The 24,472-nt window shown below is 58.0% G+C and overlaps 1 protein-coding gene across 1 annotated transcript in view; it reads right to left on the bottom strand.

Moving 5' to 3' along the window:
* LOC147600338 (axonemal central pair apparatus protein HYDIN-like) overlaps positions 1-276 on the bottom strand; it is a 39,493-nt gene extending 39,217 nt beyond the window's left edge. The window contains exon 1 of the mRNA XM_086751227.1: positions 204-276. Within this exon, the coding sequence (XP_086607353.1) occupies positions 204-276 (73 nt within the window). The remainder of the gene's footprint in view (positions 1-203) is intronic.
* Between the last annotated feature and the right edge of the window lie 24,196 nt (positions 277-24,472).

Below are 24,472 nucleotides of genomic sequence, written 5' to 3'. Positions count from 1 at the left end.
TCCGCGAGCTCCCCCACAGCCCTGGGTCTCTGCCCAGCCGCGCTCCCCAGCCCCTCCTCCCCACCCTCAGCAGCCTGGGCTCAGCGGCACCGACGGCTGCCCTCCCTCTTTCAGAGGGGACAAGACGCAGCCACGTCAGCACGGGGGTGCTCACCAGCATCCCTCACCTTTCCCACGCCGCGGGGACACCGAGGCACACTCACCCGCTTGATCCCAGCTCTCAGCCGGACTGTTGTCCTCGTTCCCGTAGCAACAAGGGCATCCCAACACCGCCATGGCGACAGCAGGGACAGAGAGGGGAGGAGGCGGCTTCGGAACACCATGGGGGACACGGAGGCAGAGGGGACGGGGACGCTAGCGCCCACCCACTCCCGCAGGAGCAGCGCACGCCATCAGCAGGGATCTCTGACCCGCTCCTTGCTGCCCCAGCGCCACAGAAACCAGCCGCACTTCCCTCCTTTGCTGGGGCAGGCACACCAGGGCGCCTGGCTAGCAGGGCCTCATCTCACAGCAGCAACAGCAGCTCAGGGAAAGCACACAATGGCCACTGCAGGCATCTCTGACATTGCCGCCAGCACAGCCTCCCCGCTCCAGCACAGCCACATCCCTCGGGGTGTTACCCTGAAACACAGCAGCGGCCAGAGAAACTCATGGCAGCACCCAAAGGCTTCCTCCCAGCTCTATCACCTGTGCCAGGGCTCAGACCAAGCCAGCTAGCCTGCAGGACTGACCGTGAGCAGAGCCACACACCACCTGCAAACACCCACTCTGGCCCAATATGCCAAAAGCCAAGTCCCACACAGCCCACAGAGGTGCCAGCGCTGCCCTCAGAAGGGGCCAGCTGCTCTTCTCTCCGGCACGCTTGGTGATAACTTGGACCCTGCTTCAGCCCGCTGCCCTGCTCTGCTGGCACCTCGCACCTCCCAGCCTGCCCGTGGCAGGGCTCTGGGCACAGGCTGACACCCACGCGCACAGCCCAGCACAGCCGGCCCTGTCGCTCTCACGAAGCACCCCGAGAAGCACAGCCTGACACACACAGCTCTCCACTCTCTCCTGAACCCAGGCTCCCCCTGACTCCCTCACCCAGGAGCTCCACACGGCCTCCGCGCTCCATCGCTCTGCGCACCGGGGCTCCCTTCAAACGGATGCGTTTCACCCGAGTGCCCCTGCCCAGGGCTCTTGGGCAGGCTCTGGCACGGGGCTCAAGGGAGGTCAGTGCCTGCTGACTGTGGCTCAGATCCCTCATCTTCATCTCACGGACAGAGATGCTTCTGCAGCTAAGGAAACAGAACTGCTTGGCTGGCCGTCACGAGCACAGCGGGAAACTCCAGTTGCATAAGATGGCAAACCAGAGCACTTCCAAACCAGGTCTCTGCAGATTAACTTCTGCTTCACAGGGAGCATCGCCGCTATTTCAGTAAGACTCCGTCCACGACACTGCAAACCCTGAGCCCTGGGCAAATCCCACGGGACGTCCAAGTGGCAAATACTTAAAAACAGCGCGTCGGCTATTCATCTTCCCCACGTTTCCTCTCAGACAAAAAGGCCTTGCCTCAAGAACTGGCCCTGAGAAGCACCGCAGTCATTAACGCGCTTCCCCTGGGAGCGTGTGCACTGCGATCCTGAGCACGGCCTGAGCTCATCCTCCGCCCACCATCCTTTCAGCTCAGAGTCAGATGTTACCTGTGGGCCAATCCCTTTTTCCTTCTCTTCCCTACGCTGCTGCAGAGATGAGCCAGACACAGGGAAACACAGGGCTCCCAGGTCGGGTCAGCAGGGCAAGATATGACCTGCAGTTCTTCCCAGCCACTGCTTTCCGTCCGTCAGCCTCAGAGCAGCAGACAAAGGACAGCGCCTTCAGCCCCGTTTCACCAGGCAGACATTGCCATCTGGATACCACGGCCTGGTTATTTCCCTGCATGTTCTCATCCAGATGAAGACCCCTCAAGACCTGACAGAGGTTGCAGCAGCTTGAGGCAGGTCAGTCTTTCTGGCCGGGAGCTACATTAGCAGCAGAGAGAAGCACCTTCACCTCTTCTCTTCAGGGCAGCAGTATTCCCCTGGGAACTCCTCCTGGCTCATGACATGGGGCAGGGTCACACAGCCAAAGGATCTGTAGGCACAAGGCAGGGCTTCACACAAGGGCAGTTGGGCCAGGACCTGGAGAATTCAGATGGCTCAACAGCACAAATCCAGGCCCAGAGGGGCCCTTCGGGGCCCACGAGCTTGGCAGAAGCGGCCGTTTCAGCCACAGGCACAGCTCTGTGTCCCCACAGACGCCGTGGCTGGCACTGCCCACACGCCAGCGCTCTCATTTCAAGGGACCCCACCTCCCTGGGGCTGAAGCAGCAGCAGCGGCCTCTGGCCTGGTCTGACACCAACCGACGGCGCTGCAGACGGAAAGGCTGGGGACGGATGGGCACACTGTGCGCTGCAGAGCACTGCGCCCAGCTGTTCTTGCAGGAGCACAGGCCAGCGGGTGAATTTGGCCTCAGCGCGCAAGAAATCCTCTTTCTTCTGCCGGCCAGGCCGCTGCGCTGCACAGCTCGGCCTCCATCTGATTGGCGGCCCGGGCTGTCACTCTCTGCAGGCACAGTGCCCGCCCTGCCCTGGGGCGATGCTTCCTGGGATTGGCTCTTTGCTCACTGTCAATCACGTGACTTGGCCCCGCCTACTCAAATGGCACTGGCTGTCCTGGGCCCACTGGCGCCCCCCTGACTTCTGGGCGGGCGTTGCCAGGCAACGGGCAGGGCCTCCCGCGTTTAGGCCCTCAGGGTGGAATTTGGGCCCCCAGAAAAGGCCGGGGGTCAGAGCAGACGGGTTGGGACCCGAATAGTGAGGATTTTGGCCCTAAAAGTGGGGCGGTGGGCACTGACAGGATGGGCTGGTGCTACAAATGGCGCTTTGGGCCCTGAAAACGAGGGGAACCTCTTGGTTCCGACCCGAGCTGGCTTTGGTGCCCAATGGCTCTGCGCCGTGCACCACCCAGAGCCCTCAGCTGCTCCTCTGGGACACGCCTGCCAGCCCCGCCACCAGCTTTCCTGCCCTCCTTTTGACACCGCGGGTATGGGACAGCGAAATAAATTGCTGTGGGTAATGAAAGACACATTGTCCCTTAAAAATGAGACTTTCCAGATCACGACTCGGGGAGGCTGTGCCAGCCCAGAGCACACAGGAGGTGCCCACCTCTGTGCACGGGGACAAACTTGGCAGGATGCGAGTGCTTTTTCATGCTGTGGGCTGTCTCAGGAGGGGGCAGGTTGCCTAACGCGCCTCTCCCCTTCCTCCCCTCCGGGTTCTTGTGCTCCAGTGGGGCAACGGGGGCTTTGCTGCAAGGACACCCCGGGTCAGCGTGACGCGCGGATCAAACTCTACAAGTCGGAGTGAGTTACAAAGCAGGCATGTTTATTCGGCGCCGGGTGCGTGGGGGATCGCTCCTCCAAAAGCACGCACACCGACAGCACATTTTATCCAAAATTTATCTGGTGCAGGTACACACATCCCTAGGATTGCACAATACAGACATACATGTGCCTGAGCGAGGTGGGGCTATTAAAAAACCACTTGCGTTAGCATTTCAGAGCTGTCTCTGGTGGTCGTTCCCTTCTCCAGGGGTCTGATCTTCCTGGAGATGAGCTTCAGTCGTTCACCCACGCTCTCCTTTCACTGGGGCATTTCAGCAGTTTCCGACTTCTGACCGAATCTGAACTGACATTCTGTCCTTTGCTAGACATATCAGTCCTTGACAAATACCAGTTTCTTGACAAATTCCAGTCCCTGACAAGCTGAAGTGAGTTTCAAGGCAAACAGGATTGCTAGGCATTGTCTAGCAGTCTCCTAAATCAAGCGATATTTCGCAGTCAGTCTCCTAAATCAAGCGATATTTCGCAGGCAGGCAGTCTCCCAAATCAAGCGCTATTTCGCAGGCAGTCTCCTAAATCAAGCGATATTTCGCAGGCAGTCTCCCAAATCAAGCGATATTTCACAGGCAGTCTCTCAAATCAAGCGATATTTCGCAGGCAGTCTCCTAAATCAAGCGATATTTCGCAGGCAGTCTCCCAAATCAAGCGATATTTTGCAGGCAGTCTCCTAAATCAAGCGATATTTCGCAGTCAGTCTCCCAAATCAAGCGATATTTCGCAGTCAGTCTCCCAAATCAAGCGATATTTCGCAGACAGTCTCCTAAATCAAGCGATATTTCACAGTCAGTCTCCCAAATCAAGCATTATTTCGCAGTCAGTCTCCCAAATCAAGCGCTATTTCGCAGGCAGTCTCCCAAATCAAGCGATATTTCGCAGGCAGTCTCCCAAATCAAGCGATATTTCGCAGTCAGTCTCCTAAATCAAGCGATATTTCGCAGTCAGTCTCCCAAATCAAGCGCTATTTCGCAGGCAGTCTCCCAAATCAAGCGATATTTCGCAGGCAGTCTCCCAAATCAAGCGATATTTCGCAGTCAGTCTCCTAAATCAAGCGATATTTCGCAGTCAGTCTCCCAAATCAAGCGCTATTTCGCAGGCAGTCTCCCAAATCAAGCGATATTTCGCAGTCAGTCTCCTAAATCAAGCGATATTTCGCAGGCAGTCTCCCAAATCAAGCGATATTTCGCAGTCAGTCTCCTAAATCAAGCGATATTTCGCAGTCAGTCTCCCAAATCAAGCGATATTTCGCAGTCAGTCTCCCAAATCAAGCGCTATTTCGCAGTCAGTCTCCCAAATCAAGCGCTATTTCGCAGGCAGTCAGTTCCCTGTGCCCGCCCCGGGCACCCTCCTGCGGCCAGAAGGAAGGACGGAGCCCTCGCTCTCCCCAGGGGGGCCGACCACGGCCCCTCCCTTCTGTCCCGGGGGCTCCCCAGCGCTGCCAGGCCCCGCGGGGCTGCAGGGCCCAGCGCAGGCCGAGGCGCCAGGGCCTCCTGGGGCTCAGGGCAGCTTCAGGCGTCTCTGGAGCGCAGGCGCAGCTGCCCCCGGGCTCCTGCAGATGCACTTGTTTGCCTATTTGAGGGGAGGGCCCGGGGCTCTCAGGGAGGGAGCGTGGCCGAGGATGCGGCTCTCGCCGCGGGGAGCCAGGGGGTACAAAACCCAAACGCCCGCTCAGGCTGGGAGGCCCACAGGAAAGGTGGGAACAGCCAGGAGAGCTGGGCCGCCTGCCGGGGCGGGGCGTGCCGGCGGCACCAATCACGGCTGGCGGGAGAGCAGCACGCGCACGATTGATAAGCTGCCTGACCCATCACTTGATGGGAGGGGCAAGGGGCACATCCCACGCAGCCAATCAGAGGACGCAGCGCCTCAGGTGAAGGGCGGGCACTGCAGCCCAGCAGCCTGACCCCCCCCGGGGGCCAATCAGAGGCAGCATCCACACAGGGAAGGGCAGGCCCAAACCAGGGCAGAGTGACAGCCAAGGATCCAATCAGAGCAAGACGAGGGCAGAGTGACAGACCTAGGCAACAATCAGAGACAGAAAAGAGAAGAGTGACAGCCGAGCGAACCAATGAGAGGCAGAGGAGGGCAGAGTGACAGCCCAGCAGACCAATCAGAGCCAGCTAAGGGCAGAATGACAGCCCCGGGTACCAATCAGAGGCAGATGCGGGCAGAGTGACAGCCCAGGGCACCAATCAGAGCCGGCACCCCCGCAGGTGCAGGCCCCGGGCTGTGGCCGCCCGCTCCCCGACGGTGGCTGCGTGCCCCAGGCCGGCGCTGGCTCCTCAGATCCCCGCGGCCAGGGCGGCTCTGGGCGGAGCCTGGGCTGTGGCGGCGGCGCCAGGCCCGGCTGTGGGTGCTGCTGCGCGGTGCCCGGCCCGGGGAGGGCTGCTCGTGTTGGGGGGGCTGCCTGCTCTGGCCAGGGGGGCGCAGCTCGGGCTGCTGATGGCTCAGGCCCACGTTTGGGCACGCGCCACGGGCTCTCTCCTCGCCCGCAGCGTCCGAAACCAGGACAGCGAGTGTGTCCGTGGGTTCCAGAGGGGACAGCCAGGACAGCCGCTGCTCCTTGGGCTGGATGCTGGGACAGCGGGGTTTGCTGCAGCGGGGCTGGAGCAGAAGGTACCGGCTTCTGGTGGCTTCCCCAGGGTGACCCTGACTCACCAGTGCGCTCAGTCAGTGCAGCAGAGCTCAGAAGCGGTTTGGCTCTGAGCGCGTGTCGCGGCTGAGACTGCCTATTTACGTTTCAGCCGCTGCCTTGACTCATCCCGTCGCTCTGTGCGGCTGTGAAGTGACCTGAACGGCTTCCTGAAGGAAAGAGTGGCAGCAGCGGTCTCCGCAGCGTGAGGGGAAAGAATGAAGCAGCAGTTAGCAATTCCTAGAGTGCGATGAAGCTTAAAATGAATAACGACTGGCCTGGTGGCCTGGTGGCCTGGCGCTGGAGTGAAGCAGTCCTTGGAAATCTACAGCTCTGAAGCTGAATTCCTGTCATTTCCTTTAGGCACCGCCTGCGCTTACAGCCCACTTGTAGATTTGTGTTGTCCCCCCGAAGGTGCAGGAGGTTTTGAGGACCCCACTACTGGGCCTTTTCACAGCAGAGATTAAACTGAAGCTGGGCTGAAGATGTTTGAAATGGCCCGGACACGGCGTTTGGTTTGTTGAGTTGTTAACGCGGGTGCAGCAGGCGGTATGAATGGATGCACAGACACCTCCTTGCTGCAGGGTGAGCACCTCAAGTCCCAGAGGGGTCGGTCCTACTCTCAGGGCTACAGAAGAATTTTCCTGCTGCAAGGCTCAAGTGGCATCTGCTGTGCAATGGTCTGTGGTTCCATGGGAGCGGAAGATTTTTAAGAGCCCTTTCTAGTTTCCTTACCCCAAGTCTGGGCATTAAGGTTCTGATGAAGCGTCTCCATGCGGACCCACGGGGTTTCCTCCTAGGCTGGGGGCAGAGGTGGAGGGTCAGATCTACTCGTGCGGCAGGGACTGATTTAAGCCCCTCCCCTCCTGTTGCAGGAACGGCCGCAGACAGAGGTGCTAGGAAACAAACATCCAACCTGTAATGAATTAAGAAAGAAGCAGAGGTCTGGGAGAGGGCTGGGGCTGAAGTGGGTGAGTGCAGGTGACGTGTTGTGGGGGATTTGTGCTCCTCTCATTCTCTGTCCAGGTTCCAGCAGCGGTCAGGGGGGTGTGGGGCACCTTTCCCCCCTGCAGCCCCCCGGGTTCTAGCTGGCTTGTTGGGCACGTTGTTGTCATCCATTGCTTTTTGCTTGCTGCTGCCCGCTTGTCTCAGCTAGCGGTGCTGTTTCCTATGTGCGACCAAATTCGCACCCTCGCTGGATGATATCCCTCACACTAGCCGTAGCCAGGAGCGCTGCAAGAGCTTGCGTGTACGCCGCTAAGCAGTTTGTACGCACGCAGTCTCGCACTAGCACTTCCTGTGCAGCTGCTGGGAAAGAGGACCCTGCTATTGCAGTTTGCACTCTGTCTGCGAAGTGGCCGAAAGTCTCATTTGAGCCTTGTCTTATATGGAGATAACTCGGTGTCCCTGAGAGCACAGGATTCATACGCTCAAAGGCTTGTCGCCCGAGCCCAGCTGCAGCAATCAGCACAGGAAGTGGCAACTCAACTTGATCTTGCGGAGCGAGCCAGGGTCCCGCGCCTAGCAACATATCTATGTGGGCCCCATAAATGGGATGGTCTGGCTCATCTCTCGCCTGCAATAGCAGCTTTTCCCCTTCCTCTCGCAGCATCTGCTCCCAGATGGGGACTTGAGCAGGAGTAAGGCAAGCACGAGCGCATTGTCGCCAATCAAATATTAATGGGCCGCCCATGGCGATGGTGTCCAACAGCAGTTGTGCAGAGGGTCCCATGATACGCCCTTCTGTCACACCTTTCCGCAACTGCATTAAAAGCTTGTAATCAAGCGGATTCCAAGCACGGTTTCCCCCTGGTTGGATCAGCCCTGGATATGCCGTTCGCGCTGGCCCCTCCTCAGGCTGCAGCGTGCAATCAGCAAGCACGCACTCCCGTGCGGTGATCGTCCAGCGTTCTGCTGCTGCTCGCTTCCTCTCCTTATTCGGTGCCCCCTCTTTGCACACCAAGCGCTTCATTTCTTCTCGTAACTCCTCTACCTTTTCCTCAAGCCTTTTCTCTCTTCCCTCTTTCTCCTGTATTTCTTCCCTTGCTCGCTCTGGGAGCAGCGCCTTATCCTCTCGCCCTGCTATCGGTACCCCATATGGCGGGGGCACTGAAGAGGGGACTCGTCCCCTTGGCTCCGGAGCCGGTGCCCTCTGGAGGCGCCTCGGGAATCCGGACCAATCCCCCTTTTCCCAAACCCCAGTACGCCCCACCACCCTCTCTTCCCCACATCTGACACTCAGACGGCGCTGAAGGGCCAGAGGGGAGCGTGTGGAGCGGCACTGTAAATGGCTCCAGTAACGGCTCTCCGGACCCCTCCCGCCATCTTCTTCCCCGCCGCCATTTTCTTTTCCCTCCACGACTTTAGCTGGGACGCAAACCTTCTCACAATTTGTTCCCCCACCCTGTTCCTCCCTGCACCCTTGTCCGTTGCCCGCCTTCTCGCTCGGTCGTCCTGCAACCGAGTGGGTGCTGGGGAGCGGTGCCTGGCGCCCGGACCCACTAACCCCTTTGGGCACGGCTCCTGCTGGTCCTTTGTTAGAGGCTTGGGAAGGGACATTCCTGGGCGGTTCCAAGCCTCAGGCCGCAGCAAAGCACATGCCGCCTGCCACGCACCCCTGCAGTCTTTTGCTTTCTCCAGCATGGCCCGGAGGGAGCCTAATGCCGGCAGAAGACCGGAGAGAGCCTCTTTGTTCCCAACACAGGCTCTCTGGAATAGTTCCTCTGCTGTTTGTTCGAGGGCCCCCTTACTCACACAGTGAGAAGGAGCGGCCGCTATACCTGTCCGCACCATCCAACGGAAGAGCGGGTCCAGGTCCTTCTTATGCACAGGGCTCTCCACCTGCTGCCCCACGCCTTTCAGCATACTCACCACTTGCTCCATCAAAGCCATATCGAGCAGCTGAAACAGAGACGCCTTACTGCGCGCCTCCCTCACCAATGCAGGCCTGCCTTATCACGTCGGGGTCACCAATTGTCACCTCTCCATCGGCAGCACGGCTTAGGCGCCTGTCCGTCTGCGCAACTCCCTACGCAGGTACACAAGAGACGGACACATGGTGTCTAGCTCTGAATGCCAATTTACTGCTGCGTCACAAAGCCTTATATACCCCCCGCTACTCGTACACCCGACCGCCCCCTGACCCTGTGATCCCTAGGTCCGCCCCGTGGTGCTCGCAGGCACCTCCCACCCGCCTGGCCCTGTATCCCGCAGTCAGCATCGCCGCCACCACTTGCTCCTTGTTGCAGCCGCCTTCTGCCCTGCACTCCAAGAGGTGGGGGAGCTTGTTGAGGGAGGTGGTCAAGCGGGGGACACTGGCAACATCGGGGACAGCGTCCTCAGCATTCCCCAGCCCCGCTGCCCCCACTCACTCCTTGAGGCAGCTGCCCTCCGCCACGTACTCAGAGAGGTCGAGGAGCTCAGCGAGGGCCTCGGCAGTCAAGCTGGCGACATTGGCAGTCAAGGCGGTGTCCTGGCCGTCCCCTCGCTGCGTCTCAACAGCTTGGTCCTGGGGGCAGTCGCCAACCACCACGTCCCCCGAGAAGTTGTGGTGCTCAGGAAGGAAAGCAGTGCTGGCGAGGCTGTTGGGGAAAAGCAGGACGTGAGGGACGGTGCCCTGGCTGTCCCCCAGCCCTGCCAGTGCCACTTGCTCCTGTGGGCAGCTGCACTCAGCCACATACTTGGAGAGGTCGGGGAGCTCCTTGAGGAAGGCGGTAAAGTCGGGGACATGAGGGATGGTGTCCTTGCTGTCCCCCAGGCCTGCCAGCACCACTCCTTCTTGATGGCAGCCGCCCTCCGTCCCGTACTGGGAGAGGTCGGGGAGCTCGTGGAGGAAAGCGGCCAAGCTGGGGCTGTCGGGGACACTGGGGACAGTGTCCTCAGGGTGCGCAGCGTGGGGTCGGCTGAGCGTGTTGTTGCTGGTGGCGTGCGCTGGCTGCTCCAGAAAGGGCTGGGTGAGAGCGGCTGGCCCCTTCTCGGGCACATGAGCAGGCTTGCCCGGAACTTCCAGCGTGCTCAGTGCTGCAGGAAAAGCAAACACAGCCGAGCCAACCGCGGGGCGATGCAAGATTTCCTCGGCTTGGCCACTCGCCTGCAGGCTCCGTCACCCCGCAAAGCTCACCCTGGGGCTTTGCTGTGGTTCTGCCAGTGGGCAGAGCGAGGACAGGCTGGCGTGGGCTGGTGGCAGGGACGCTGTTCTTGGTGGTCTCCCCGTCCTCGCTGGAGGCCTGTGATGGCTTCTGGGTGCTGCCGGGCAGGGTGCGGAGCGCAGGGGGGCCCTGCACCCAATGCTGAGCTGCAGGGCGGCAGGGTGGCGGGGGCCCGTGGCAGGCAGCGATATGCAGCGGGCAGGAGCCTGTGGGGTAGAGGGGCTCCCCCTGCACCACAGCCCACAGCCCCAGCCCCGTCGGCTGGTGGGACACCAGTGTCCCCCTCACCACCTGCTGTTCCCAGCCACGGGCAGGGGGACAGGGAGCAGGCATGGAGGGGAGCTGCACCACGGGAGGGAGCTGCCAGCTTTCGGGGAGCTGCTGCAACTTCCCCGCGGCCCCCAGGGGCCCTGGCACCCCGTGCCAGACGCTGGCCTGTGGCACCTGGTAGGTGACGGGGTGGACCTGGGCAGGCTTACAGGACCCCGGCAGCTCTGGAACAGAGGGCAGCACACAGGCGGGGACCGGCGGCGGCACGCCCGGAACCATGAAGCTCACACCGGGCACCTTGGGCGGCATCGACAGCTGGAGAGGGAGCTTCTCTGTGGGGGAAGCAAAGCGGGGCGATGGGGTGAGCTGTTGGCAGGTGGGTCCGACAGGGGGTTACCTGGAGGGCAGGAGCCCCAGGAGGAGCTGGAGCCTGCTGCTGTACCTGCCATGGCAGCTGGTCAGAGTCAGGTTTCTGGGGGACAACCAGCCTGCGTCCCTATGGCGAACACTGCGCCAGCACCTGCTTCAGCCAGCCTTGCCAGGGTTTGACTTTTCCTACCACAGCAACTCCCCAGCTCAAGGATTTCCTGTCCCGCTGATGATTTCCTGTCCCCAGTGCTCATTTCCCATCCCCACAATGGATTCCCAACCCAGCCATGACTTCTCAGCCCTGTCACGGTTTCCTACTCCAACAGTCTCCCATCCCCACCATTTCCCACCCCAAGTGTGATTTTTGCGGGGAGGTGAATTTTCTGTCCAAGGGGAAGGGATGGGGCCAGCACCCGTGGCCTGGCCATGCCCACCTTTGTGTGCTGCTCCCTCCTGCCCTGGCAGTGGGGATGGGGCTGGTTTTGGCACTTTTGAGGTTTTGTGACCCTGTCCCTCTCTGCCCCAGTGGGGCAACTGCTGTTCACAGCTGTGGTGGAACTGGTGCCGGTACTGTGCGGACACGATGGGAGCTGTCACAAAAATGCGACAGCTGGCCCGTGCCATCCAAGCAGAGAGGCTGGGGCGCAAAGTACGGCATCACAAGAGGAATTCTTGCAGTTGTGCATCTGAATGCGCGCCCACACTCTGCTGTTCTGCAAAGCAACTCCAATTCTGTGGCATCGTCAGCTGATTCTTTCTTGATCCAGGTATCCCTGGAGTCGCTCTTGCTGCAGTTCCCTGTCTCTGCTGCCAGAGAAGGGCTCAGGCACCTGGGAGTTGTCCTTGTCTCTCCTCTGGTAGAGACCTGAAGCAGCTTGCCCCCAGAACAGACCTTCTTGTGCAGAGAAAGCCCTAAAAATGTAGAGCAAGTGCTTGGACCCTCTTGGACCCAGAGAATGAATTGTCTGGCTCCTCTGAGAACCTCGTGCTGCAAACATTTCTGAACCTAACAAGGATGTGTATCCTGAAGGATTGTTTGTCCTGGCCAGAGTAACAGGGTTGCTTAAAACTGGGACCCTCATGCAAACAAGTAGAGGAAGTTGTCGGTCCTTGGTTTTTACTTTTTTGGGCAGGCGAGTGTCTGCGTTCCTTCTTGTCCTCATCTCCCTGACCTTTACCGGTTTTCCATAAAATACGTCAGAATATAGATGTGGAGAGCTGACTGACCCTACTCTCTTCTTGCTGTCTGAATCCCATCCTGACCTCCTGAGGCGTTTATTTAGCAGGCTGGAACAGTCTCATGGCCTAGCTGCAGCTCCCCGGCCGTGCCTTGACCTGCAGCCGTTCCTCTCACAGAAATCCTTCACAACAGGCAGGCAGACGCCTCTCAGGGTCTCTTCACATCTCATTCCCATCTCATCTCCTCTCCGCTCCTTGCAGCCGGGCCAGGCTGAGTCAGGCCCAGACGCCGCCCGACGGGAGGCCAGAGGGTGAGGGGTGCAGGGCTCGTGCCTCCGCCTCCCTGCCCCCGCTCAGCTCCTTCACATCTTCTCTTTTTTTTTTTTTTTTTTTTTCCCCTTCTTAAATACGTTATCGCAGAGGCGTTATCACGGAACATTCTGGTACCAATTGGCTAGGCCCTGGCCAGCAGCAGGTCCGCCCTAGGCCCGGCCGAGTCCACTGGACAAGGGGGAAACTTCTAGAAGCTTCTTAGAGCAGCTGCCAGCGTAGTCCCCCCTCACTAAACAAAACCAGAACAGAACGTGGCACAGCACGGGAAGAGAGAATTTGCTCAATACCTGCTCAGACAGAGAGAGAGCTGAGTTGCTTTGTGCTCAGTGGTTTGGCTTGGCTTTCAACACCAACTATGGACACTCAAAAACGGGCAGGCAGGCTAGCATCTTAGGATCTATCCAAATTCAAATAAGGTTTATCATCACCAGCGGGCAGTGTCTAAGTTGACTGGAAGGACTGAAGAAGTCCGTTTTTAAGGTCTGTAGCAGCAAAACGCAGACATCCACATTTTCCCTTTCCTTTCTAACCTGCCATTCCCGATGTTTTAGGCGCTGTTTTTGTACGGTTATATTGGGAACACAAACATTTCATAGAACTGTTTGTGAGTTTGAATACAATTCTGAGCATTGCCATTTCCCTGTCATTCAGTAAAACGACATTCAAGGCTATTTCCACCAAAAGCAACCTGACAGTCCTTCTCACAGGCCCTTCCAACCCAGCCCTCATGTCAAAGACCTTTGAATGAGACTTCCAAACTCCTTGCACCAACAGCCAATGCGGACAGTCTAGAGCATCTCTAAAATCAGCTTCACTGAACACCGCCTGCAGTGTAAAGACTTCCCCAACAAAGACCTTCCAGCTGGAAGGAAATTCAGGTATCTGAGCAGTATTTCTTGCGTCATCTCCTACGTCTGTGTCCTGGTTTCAGCAGGGATGGAGTTAATTTTCGTCTCAGTAGCTGGTGTGCTTTGGATTTCATCTGTGAAGACTGTTGGCAAAAACACTCTGATGATAGGAGCTGTTGTGAAGGAGACCACGGACACTGTCTGGCTTGCCAAGTCTCGTTAAAGTCTCGTTAACGTGCAGATGTGGGAAGCTGGGCAGAAGACAGACAGAATAACTGGCCCAAGCTGGCCAAAGAGAGTATTCCATGCCATGAACGTCATCCTCAGCATAGAAGGGGGGGTTGCCCATGGGAGGGGGCATCCATTTGGGCATTCCATTCTGGCATGCACCCTTGGCATCCATCTTCTTTCCATCTCTCTTGCTTGCTGGCATCGTTCCCTCTCCCTTGCTGGCTTGCTCTCCCCCTTTGCTTGCTGCTCGGTGTCCTTTCGTGATGGCTGCTCGGGACGGGCTGTGTTGGTCATTCGGACATCGGGTGGTGAGAAATCCTACACTGTCCATTTTGTATATTTTGTAGATATTAATACCCTTATATTCTGTTATCCTTGTAGTTTTTAGTATTTCAGTAAACTGTTTTTATCTCAACCCACAAGTCTTCCTTTCTTCCCAGCTTCTCTCCCCCATCCCACTGGGCAGGGGGAGGGTGAGTGAGAAGCTGTGTGGTGACTTGGGCTAAACCACCACACTCTAGGACACAGAAGGGTTTCCCCCAGCTCCCGAATCTGGAGCTCGCTTCCAAAGCAGGAAGGCAATGAAAAAAACACTTGGCATGAATAATTGCAATCAAAATTCGTTAGCAAGCAGTCTCAAGATAGATCAGAAAGCCGAGCCACAGCCCATCAGCTGGAACCCTTGTCAGTGCAGCAGAGCCAACCCTGAGGAAAAAGGCACACAGCTTCTTCTGAAGAATACCAATCCGTGACGGCAAGCGCTGAGAATGAAAACGTTTGGGTAAGGATTAATAACAGGCTAGCAGATAAAAGTCCAGTGTGTGACAGGCTTGTCCTACCAGAGTGGCTGTCACGGCCAGGAGAAACTGCAGATCCTCCAGACAAAGCCCTTGCTGTTCAAGGAGCTTACAGCCACCGCACAAGGGGACCTGGACTGTCACACACGGTGACAAGGCCAAGGGAGCTGCGTGCAGGCCTCCCACGCGCGGCTTGGACCACGTTTGCAACTGAAGTCTCTCTCTGAACCAGGAAACAGCAACGGTAAAGACCGTCCAAGAAGGTGGGAACCCAGCACCACTCCCGCTGAACAGGCTGTTCCCGTGCCCCTGTAGCTGTCGCTCACCAAGGACGGACCCTCACGGCAAGACGAGGGAGCCGTGGCTCCGGAGAATGAACTCTCAAACCTCCCCAGACTTCTCCCTCCTCTGCCTCACACGTTTGTTCCATGTTTGGTACAGAAACCCAGAAACAGAAACATGTAAAACCTGCACTCATTTGCCGGCCAAATGAAAATATGCAATGGCCAGGCAAAACAACATCCCTTCATCTACTCAGAAAAATACAGATATCCTTCAAAACAAAAGCGCACTTGGATGAGCTGCACAGCAAAAGCTGTTTGATCCTGGGGATTTCCACACACGCAAACAGGAACACACCCGTGTGCACAAGAAAGGCGGCACACAACTGGTGAACTGCTTGTTGGGGTGGCTGTGCCCCAAAGCCTTTTCTAAAGGACTGTTAGCAAGGAACGGCTGGCACACCCCGTCAGCTGCGTGTTCTGTTGGCCTCTCCTGGCTGGTGGAAAGGGTTCCTGCGCTTGAATGTCTCCTGAAGGTCCTGCTGGGTATAAGCGTCTACAGCCACCAGCTCATTCTGTTAGCAAATTTCATTCTTAAGAGCTGAAGCCAGCTCTGCTCCCATCAGGAGTCACAAGAGAGGGCTCGATGGCAATCCAAACTCTTGCCTAACGAGTGAGCACTGAACAGCCGCGGGCTGAGCGCAGCGCTGGCAGAAACGGCTCCGTTTGATCCTTCTGTCAGTGCCTGAAGGGCACAAAGAACTGGAACTCGGGAGATCAGCACGGCATTCGTGGGGATAGTTGCACAAATGAGATGGGAAAACCATTACCAGCCTTTGGCAAGGAAATTTGATCTCAGTCTTCACTCAGTAACGTGCTAAAAACCCCTGAAGAGACCGACACGCAAAGGCTACAAGTGATGTTGAGAGGCTGTTTTCAACTGGGAAAAGGGGGCAAGTGCTGACAAACAAACCCATTTCATACCACCCAGAACGGTAAGGCAAGGCACCCAGGATTGGCCCCGCTTCACCATGAAGGACTAACATGCTGAAAAGCAACCATAAATCAACGAGATCTCAAAAGACAGTTTTTCGGGATGGTCACAGGAAGCAATAGGGCTCTGGGGCTTCCGCTACCGGTCAACCCTTGCTGCCAGGGAGTCAAGGACTTGGTGTTATTCTGCATCCCAGCGCACCCAGCTCAGCTGCCAGAAATCAAGGTGTGTTTTTCTTTGCTCTGATTTTCTACATGGGCAATATTAATCTCTGGCCGCTAAGTCCCAAATTGTTTCTCTATTAGAATGCAACTCTGCAACATACTCTACTTTTACAACCACTAATTTGATGGATCCAGCTTAAATTAAGATGAATAGACACCAATGAGAACTCTTTTAATAGACTATGGGTGAGGGGCAGCTTTGTCCAGGGACCTCCCAAGGGGGCACAGGTCACTGGGGAGGGGGGAGGCCCCTGAGGTGGTAGACCCAGGAGATGCCTGCCCCTCCCCGGGCAGGAGAGCAGCACCTTGCTGGTGAAAGGGGCCTCGTCAGCGTACAGGCCGCCCTCCAAGGAGATGGTGATGGAGGCGATCTTCCTGGCACGCCAGCTCTCAGGGCCCCTGATGGTGAAGGCCAGGTGCTCCACTGGGTCTGGAAAGGCCAGGGGCTGCGGGAAGAGGTTTTTGAAGGGGACGGAGGTAGTGGTGCCGCCGGCTGTGATGGTGAGGGGTCCCTGTGCCTTGGGCAGGAGGATGAGGCCGAAGAGGGATACGCCGGACTCCCCACCAAGCTGGGGGAAAAGCTGCAGCTTGGTCCTGCCTTTGCACACTTGGCGGGGCTTGGAGGTCACCTTCATGCTCTTCTCTGACCTCCTCTGGCTGGCACGGGCCATGCTGATGGTGAGGGGTCCCTGGGCCTTGGGCAGGAGGATGAGGCCGAAGAGGGATACGCCGGACTCCCCACCAAGCCGGATAGAGAGCTGCAGCCCGGCCCTGGCTCTGCACACTTGGTGGGGCTTGGAGGTCACCTCCATGCTCTTCTCTGACCTCCTCTGGCTGGCACGGGCCATGCTGATGGTTTTCGCTGACTGGAAGTTGGCCCAGTTGTTCTGCAGAGGAGAGAGAAGAGACAGTGGAGGGGCTGATCACCAAAGCAGAGCCAGCAGCTCGGGAAGGAACCGCTGGTCCCCTGCCATCATGCTGGCTGGGGTCCCTTTCCCTTGCCCATCACCCACCTGTACCCTCCCACCCCTCACACCACAGCCCTGGGGAGTGCTCGTGATGAATGGCCATAGGGGCTGCTGCCCAAACGTGCCCAGCAGGGACAACCCCGCACCCAAACGCTGGGGGACCTCAGCGCCCAGCTCTGGCAGCAGTGGAGAAGTGCTTTGGTTGCCCATCTGCAAAGGCACTGCCATGCACCCGCATTACTTTGTTTCGGGGGCACCCCCTGACCTTGAGAAACGCTGGTGCTCAGAGCAGGCTCGCAGGCCTCTGCAGAGATCTTGATGTTTTCGGTCTGAACGACCCCCAAGATGTCTTCTGCATCTGAAACCTGAGGTGACAAGAAACAAGCACTGCTTAGCCCCTTCTCCTCCATTCTTTTGCTAGACAATATCTGAGTCCTTGTCTCTACAGGCTGCTTCCCCCATGGCCTCCCCTGCGTGACAAGCGCTGTGAGCACACAAGCTTTCCTAACCTGTTCATCTCCCGGGCTGACCCAGCGGGGTTCTGCCGCAGTAAGAAACCCTGTCAGCCCAACTCTTCTCTCCGCCAGCAGCCGTGTGGCTGCTAAAGCACCCTGGGAAGCAAAGGGATCTTAAAGCCACCACAGGCGTGAGGTGTCCCAGAGCAGGGGGCATCGACAACCAACCCTCTCGTCTTCAATCACCCAGCGTCCTCACTGAAATGCATCCCCGAAACCATGGGGAACAGCCTCCCAGGGCGAGAGTTTGTCGCTCTCTGTCAAGAGCCCCAGACAGAGGCCAGGACGGGTGCAGCGAGCATGCCAAAGTCTGGACAACCCAAGGACAGCGTTCAACCTGGCACAGCAGCAAGGTGGTTGTAGCGCGGGCTCAGGGCGCAGCCTCATAACCCAGCCGTAAGCCCTGCAGAGGCAGCGGCTGGTTTTCTGGGGTGACGTGGATGCCCGGGGATGCAGCGCGTGTGCTGGCAAACCCAGCTGGAGGCAGCAGAAGCTGGGGTCGTAGCACCCCTGTCCCTGTCAGGCCCATCTCTTCCTGACTCCCCAATATACTTGCCCCATGGAGCTCAGCTACCAGGGCACCCGAGCAGTCACTTCGTCCCCAAGAGCCCCTTGCTGCTAAGGGCACGGCCCCCCAGCAGTGCAGGAAGGAAAGAATCTCTGGAAGCTCATCCTTTTGCCCTCTTTGCAGGGTACCCTTCAAGCAGCCTCCATCCCTAAGAGCACAGGGCTGATCACTCTGCCCTGCTCTGCCAGGGAGGGCACAGTCCCCCTCACCTCCAGCTGGATGGTCTTCAGAATGCTGAGAGCCTTTGTGGCCTTGAAACGCAGCTGCACAGCAAACTCCGTGTGGGGACCCACGATGCCGCTGTCTTCTGACACCGAGAAGTCCTCGCCCAGGTCTTCCAGCCCAATGAGCCGCCAGGCCACGGGCAGCGGTGTGCGGTTTTGCAGGGCCAGGGTCTCATTGTCCTTCCTGCAGACAAAAAGAGACACTCAGCACCAGCTGCTTGATGGGCATGTTAGTCTTGCAGTTGAATGGAACTTGGAGCAGCCCTGGCTGACAGCTCTCGTCCCCGGCGAGGGGCTGTGGGGTGACTGACCTGGGCAGAAGCAGCGTGTTGAACGACAGCTCCTTGGGGCTGACCCCCAGCTCCACCTGCACCCCCTGGCAGCACAGGCGGAAGACCACCGGCTCTGGGTTCCCCTGAACGCAGCAGATGAGCTTGTCTTCCACCAGGCCGGCTGAAGTGGGGTACGCCCAAACGCTCAGCTCCTAGCCCCGTCCCCGCAAGAACAAACACACAAGAGCATTCAGTCAGCAAGAGAAACAGCTCCTGGGCACTGCCACCGCTGCCTGTCCTACCTGCCTGTCTCCTACCTGCTTCTCGTTCGGTTGCAGCCTCATGCTGGGAGGCTCTAAAAGGAACGTGCTCTCCTGGAGATCGCGCTCAAAGGAGAAATGCACCTCTGCTTCCAAGGGGCTGACGTTCAGGATGGTTATCTTCTCGCAGTTGCTGGGATAGCGCAGCTCCTTGTACCTGTCCACAAAAGGGGAAAAGGCTGCAGAGGAGATGCCAGGACCACAGCCTTGATCACATCTTGAGGAAAGCACCGTGTCCGGGCAGCGGCAGGCTGCACTGGAAGACCATGTTCCCACGAGCAGGCTAAGAAAAAGGATCACTTTGGGGCACATTGCACGGAATATGGGTTCATCCTTGCGTTGCTTTGATGTCTGCCCTTATACTTGGTGCCTCCATGCCAGAGGTGTGACGATGCAGTCACGCACTCAAAGAGCGTTTTACAAAATCTAAGTGGAAAGGCACCTGGAAAAATAACAGTATGCCAGGCACATGGCTTCTTCCGCCTTCTGTGTGAGCATCAGCTGCTAACTCAGGGCTGGGAGCACGTACCCGTCTCTTGGCTTCCCACACAGCAGCGGTCCAAAGTGGAAAACACCCGTGTCCATGACATACTTCTTGGAGATGATGTCCTCATCCTCCTTGCTCTCCCTCTGGTGGGGAAACACCAGCCTGGGGAGAGAAACAGGGAATGAGGAGCTGTGAGATGCTCCTAGGTAGGAAACCTGGTCAGAAAGCCATAACCCTTCTGGGTGGCTGAGGTACCAGGACTGGTTCCCAGCTCCAAGCACGGGAAGATGCTGGGCTGCTCAGGCAGCACGCTGTGCCCAAGCCAGAAGGTCACAGGGGTACAAGGGGCAGCCCTGGCTCTGAGTTCAGGGGGAGCCATGCGTGAGGGCTCCCACGCGCCAGCCTTACCGCGGGTCCTGGCTGATGGCGGGATACAGGCAGGTGCCCCTGCAGGGCAGCTGGTACAGACGCTTTGTCCCCAGGATCTCAAAATGCAGCGTCTGCTCAAACTGGCCCAGTTCCGTGGAGCTGAAGTGGACCTTCAGTTGCACCTCACCGTGGGCAGGCACTATCCACCGACAGCTGCTCAGCCTGGCAATTAAAAAGGAGATTTCAAACACTGGGAAGAAGCAAATGAGGAACGGAGGGTTGTGGACTTGCCATGCCATGGAGGCACCGGCCGAGGGTGCCTGCAGAGCTGGAGATGAGGGACCTTGTCTGGCGAGATGGCTGCGAAGCAGAGGGGTCACCTCCTCCCTCACAGCTCGCCTGACAGGTCTCCCTGGGGATGGAACCGTGTCCACATCACTTTGGTCCAACCTGGGAGGACATGTGGGTGCTCCTGTGTCCGGCCTCTGGAGATCTCTGCTGCCCCGGCTGGAGCTGCGCTTCTTCCTCAGAGTCTTCGGGCTACCCACAGCTTTCTCCTTCCTTGACCGCCCCCTTGTTGGAGTGACCTGTTTCTTGGAGGTCTTAACAGCAAGGGGAGAGAGAGAAGAGAGAGAGAGGTCAGACCTGCCTGGAGACATCCCACCCTGGAAAGAAAGCTGTGGCTCTTTTCTCTCATGATAAAGAACCATCCTATTTCTCAGCAGAGAGACAGCACAGCTGTCTCTTTTGGACAGACAGAAGGGATGCCTGCAGACACGTGGCCCCGTCATGATTTGACCGCCCTTCCACAGTGATTCTTTTCCATCTCGCCTGCCCCCCGTGCCCCCATGCAGCCTGGCCCCTGCCCTGAAACCTTCACTGCGGGCACAGCGGGGGCATCCACGACACTTACAGTCGCCGCCTGTTCTCCTTCCGCAACAGCACCTTCTGGCACAACAAGCTGGAAGTGCTGGAGGGCTTCTCCTGCTGCAGGGGCCGTTCGCTTCTCTGGGTAGCGGATCACGGAGTACAAAGCAGGAGGGGGAATGGGAGGCCCAGAGGGACCCAGTCCCAGCTCATCCAAGATCTAAAGCAGAAGAGAAAACTCTCTTTATACTCCCGTCACCTTCAACCTCCCACTTCCTTAAAGGCACTGAGCTTTTGGCAATGGGGTTTTTAAAATTATTATTTATAGGGAGTACAGTGCTTTTTTACGCCCAGTGGGGTGAGCAGGCTCCAGAGCAGTGCCAGGACCTACAGCTGAGACCTAGAGAGAAATCTCTCCTCTGAGTGACTCAGCTGAAGGCAACACCGACCGTGAGCTGCCCTGCCCTGGAACCATCTGGAATGATTTCCACACTGGGAAACTGAACGGACAGGATGCTTGAAGAGAGAGCACTCCCGCTTTGCACCCGTCTGAGGGATGGTGAGAACCTCTCCAGCCACGGGGCTGCTCCGGAGCCGTTGTGGAACAGTGGCCTGGACAAGGCTCTGTGCCCTTGTCCGTGGGACGCAATGCACCAGGGCAGAGCATGGCAGGCTCAGCACCTGAGCTTCACAGGGCTTTACCTGCTCTGCCACTGGCAGCTTGCTGCTCTCCAGGATCTTCCTGGTCACATCTTCTGAGCCCAGTGCTTCGATGGTCAAGCAGGGCACCCTGCCACGCTGGCCTCTGCATGACCCTTCTGCACCTTCCCCTTCCAGCTCAGATAACGCGGAGTCCTCAAGAGCCTCCAGATTTTTTAGCCGCTCCTTCTTCGTGCGCTTCTTCTCCACGCGCTCTTTCTTGGAGCAATCCTTCTCCAGGCGCTCTTTCTTCACACCCTCTTTCTCCAGGCGCTCTTTCTTGGTGCTCTCCTTCTCCATGCGCTCTTTCTTCACAGACTCCTCCAGGCGCTCTTTCTTCCTGCACTCCTTTTCCAGTGTCACCTGATGCTCTTTCCCTCTGTTTTGCTGGCTCCCGTGGCTCAAGGCAGGCTGGCGCCGGGCTTCTGCTTTGTGCCGCACCTCCGCTTGGTTCAGAGGGGACAGCAGGATACCCTGAACCCTGTCCCAGAATGACAAGATATGCGCCACATACTTCTGCGATGCCTCATAGATCTTAAACCTCAGGGCCAAGTTCTCGCTGTCACTCAGAGCCCCCTGTTCTGCGTCTGAGTGTTGCACACGCACGGCTGGGCAGGCATCCATCAGGGAAACCTTGCTCTGCTTTCTCTTCTCTTCCTTGTCACTCCCAACAGTGCCTGAGTGCTTCTTTACAGATCCTCTCTTGTCTACCCCTTTGGTGGCATCCAACTGGTTGCTGGTGGAAATGCTGGTGTTGCTGGCGGATGCGTTCGTGTTCTGGGCAGGAGGAGCAGGAAAAAGCAGTGAGCATTTCAAAGCACCAACTCAGATGCTGCAGGGCAGTGATGATCTTTGCAACAGCACCCCAAGCCTCGCCTGAGACCTGTGCTGGGTGCTCCACAAATCCCAATCCAGAACACAGCTGGTACCCAGGGTAGCTCAACTGAAACCAAACTCCCCAGTGCCAGACTGATGGGGAGTCCTGCCCACCAGATGAAAAGTAGAAAAGCTTCTCCGAACCAAACCAGGAAATTAAAACACCTCCGTACTCCTGTGCAGTCCTCTGGGCTCCATTCTGGTATGCTGAGCATCCCTGTGCCTGGCTGACACTTGAGGAAGTCTGGTTGAATACCTAAGGCCTGGCGGGATCTCCTGCCAGGCATGTAGCAAAAGACACCCCATCCCAGACGGATCATGGCCCAGAGGTGTAAGTCATGTGCAGAGTGGGGAGAAATGCTGGACTAAAACTATCTAGGGCTTCACAGTGAATGTCTGGAGTTATGTGAAGCCAAGACTCAAAGGCAGCATGATCCCACAAATGCAGCTCCCCAGCAAACCCATGGGAAAACATCCCTGGCGAAGCAGCAGCATGAGCAAACACCGGCTCTTGTTTCCCAGCACAACCCCACGTGTTACTCACTCAGGCCCATTCCTGGGCCCAGCGCCGCGTGTGGCTGCTGGCTTCTCGGGGAATGGTACAGCTCCATGGGAAGAAGCTCCCCAGGGCTTTTACTCATCTCTACAAACACAGCCACCCACCTGTCTGACTCCAGGCTGCATTTTCTTCCCTGAAGCATTAACTTGGTCTTTTCCAAGCTCGCTCCTACTCCTCTTGGAATTCTCCAGCTCTTGTTCCTCCTTCAGGGGTTCCAGCTCCTGACGGTGCTTTTCGTCAGGCTGCTCCATCGCCCTTCAGGAAGCCAAACAGAAAACAGCCCTGTGAGTCACCACCAGAAATGTGGGCTCGCTGCAATCCCAGCTGGCCCTGCACACCATTCATTGACCCTGAGGCCAGACAGAACTCTTAGGCCATCGCCATGGACTTCCCTCAACCTGGGGAGCCTGGGAACATCCAAAGGGCGGCAAGGTGAGAGGGGTCCTCCAGGGCCAGCCAAATCTAGGCTTTGCTGTCCTAAAGTCTAAATTGTGCTGCTTCTCCAATCAGGTCCACCTGGACCCCTCCAGCACACTGCCAAGGACGGATCCACCATCTCTGCGCACTGATGCCAGAAGCCCTCTCTTGCTCTCCCAGTTTCAACCAGCTCACAAATCACTAACGCCTCCTTATCCCTGCGCCAACACCTACGAGGCTTATCCAGCCCTTCTCCCTGGGCATAGCCTGCTCCTTACTGAGGACACTCCCATCAGTCAGAAAGCAAAGGTAACTCCCCTCCTGCAAAACAGGCTCTCATCAACCAGGCTTCCTGCTGGAACCCAGCCGTCACCACGGGAAACTTGTGCCGTCTCTCCTGGAAATCAAGATTGGAAGCAGCCCTAGCCATCTCCTCCCAGAGCAACAAACTGGGGCCTGTGCTGACAGAAAAGCTGAAACGCATGCTCACTTGAAGCAGGTCCCCCTCCCAGTTTGACACTTCCCCTGTGCATCCTCCTGGACAGGGCTGCTTTGCTGGATCACAGCTTCTCCCAGGCTCCCCTGCTGCTGCAGGCGAAGGGGAGCCGAAGAGACACCAGCTTCTATGGCTGGCGGCGCTCAGTCAGGAAAAGGAAGAAGTTTTGGCAGTTTGTCTTTTGGGGAGCAAAGCTTGCTCCCTGTCCAGCTCTGCGGGGGAAGAAGGGGCTCCAGCTCCCAGGCCCTGACACGGAAAGCGCTGCCGCCCCCAGGTGCCTCTCAGGCAGCAGCAGAGCCCCCACTCTGCTCCACAGGCCACCTCACCCCTCAAATCCTCCCCCAGAAAAGCAGCTTGGTCGCAGGGGAAGGGATCCCACAGGATGGGGAGCACAACCTGCTCCCAGGAGAGCTTTGTCAGGCCCGAGGTGGCCCTGGCCCAGGCGCAGCCCTGCCTCTCTCCCCCCTCTCACACAAGGGGTGCCCCCACACCGCTGCGTGGGACAGGGGGTGTCAGCCCTCCGCGAGCTCCCCCACAGCCCTGGGTCTCTGCCCAGCCGCGCTCCCCAGCCCCTCCTCCCGACCCTCAGCAGCCTGGGCTCAGCGGCACCGACGGCTGCCCTCCCTCTTTCAGAGGGGACAAGACGCAGCCACGTCAGCACGGGGGTGCTCACCAGCATCCCTCACCTTTCCCACGCCGCGGGGACACCGAGGCACACTCACCCGCTTGATCCCAGCTCTCAGCCAGACTGTTGCCCTCGTTCCCATAGCAACAAGGGCATCCCAACACCGCCATGGCGACAGCAGGGACAGAGAGGGGAGGAGGCGGCTTCGGAACACCATGGCGGACACGGAGGCAGAGGGGACGGGGACACTCAGCGCCCACCCACTCCCGCAGGAGCAGCGCACGCCATCAGCAGGGATCTCTGACCCGCTCCTTGCTGCCCCAGCGCCACAGAAACCAGCCGCTCTTCCCTCCTTTGCTGGGGCACGCACACCAGGGCGCCTGGCTAGCAGGGCCTCATCTCACAGCAGCAACAGCAGCTCAGGGAAAGCACACAATGGCCACTGCAGGCATCTCTGACATTGCCGCCAGCACAGCCTCCCCGCTCCA

Source organism: Chlamydotis macqueenii, chromosome 6, assembly GCF_036417535.1.
Source record: "Chlamydotis macqueenii isolate bChlMac1 chromosome 6, bChlMac1.mat, whole genome shotgun sequence".
NCBI classification, from domain to species: Eukaryota; Metazoa; Chordata; class Aves; order Otidiformes; family Otididae; genus Chlamydotis; species Chlamydotis macqueenii.
Note: the sequence above shows the minus strand (reverse complement) of the source record. Positions and strands in the feature narration are given on the sequence as shown.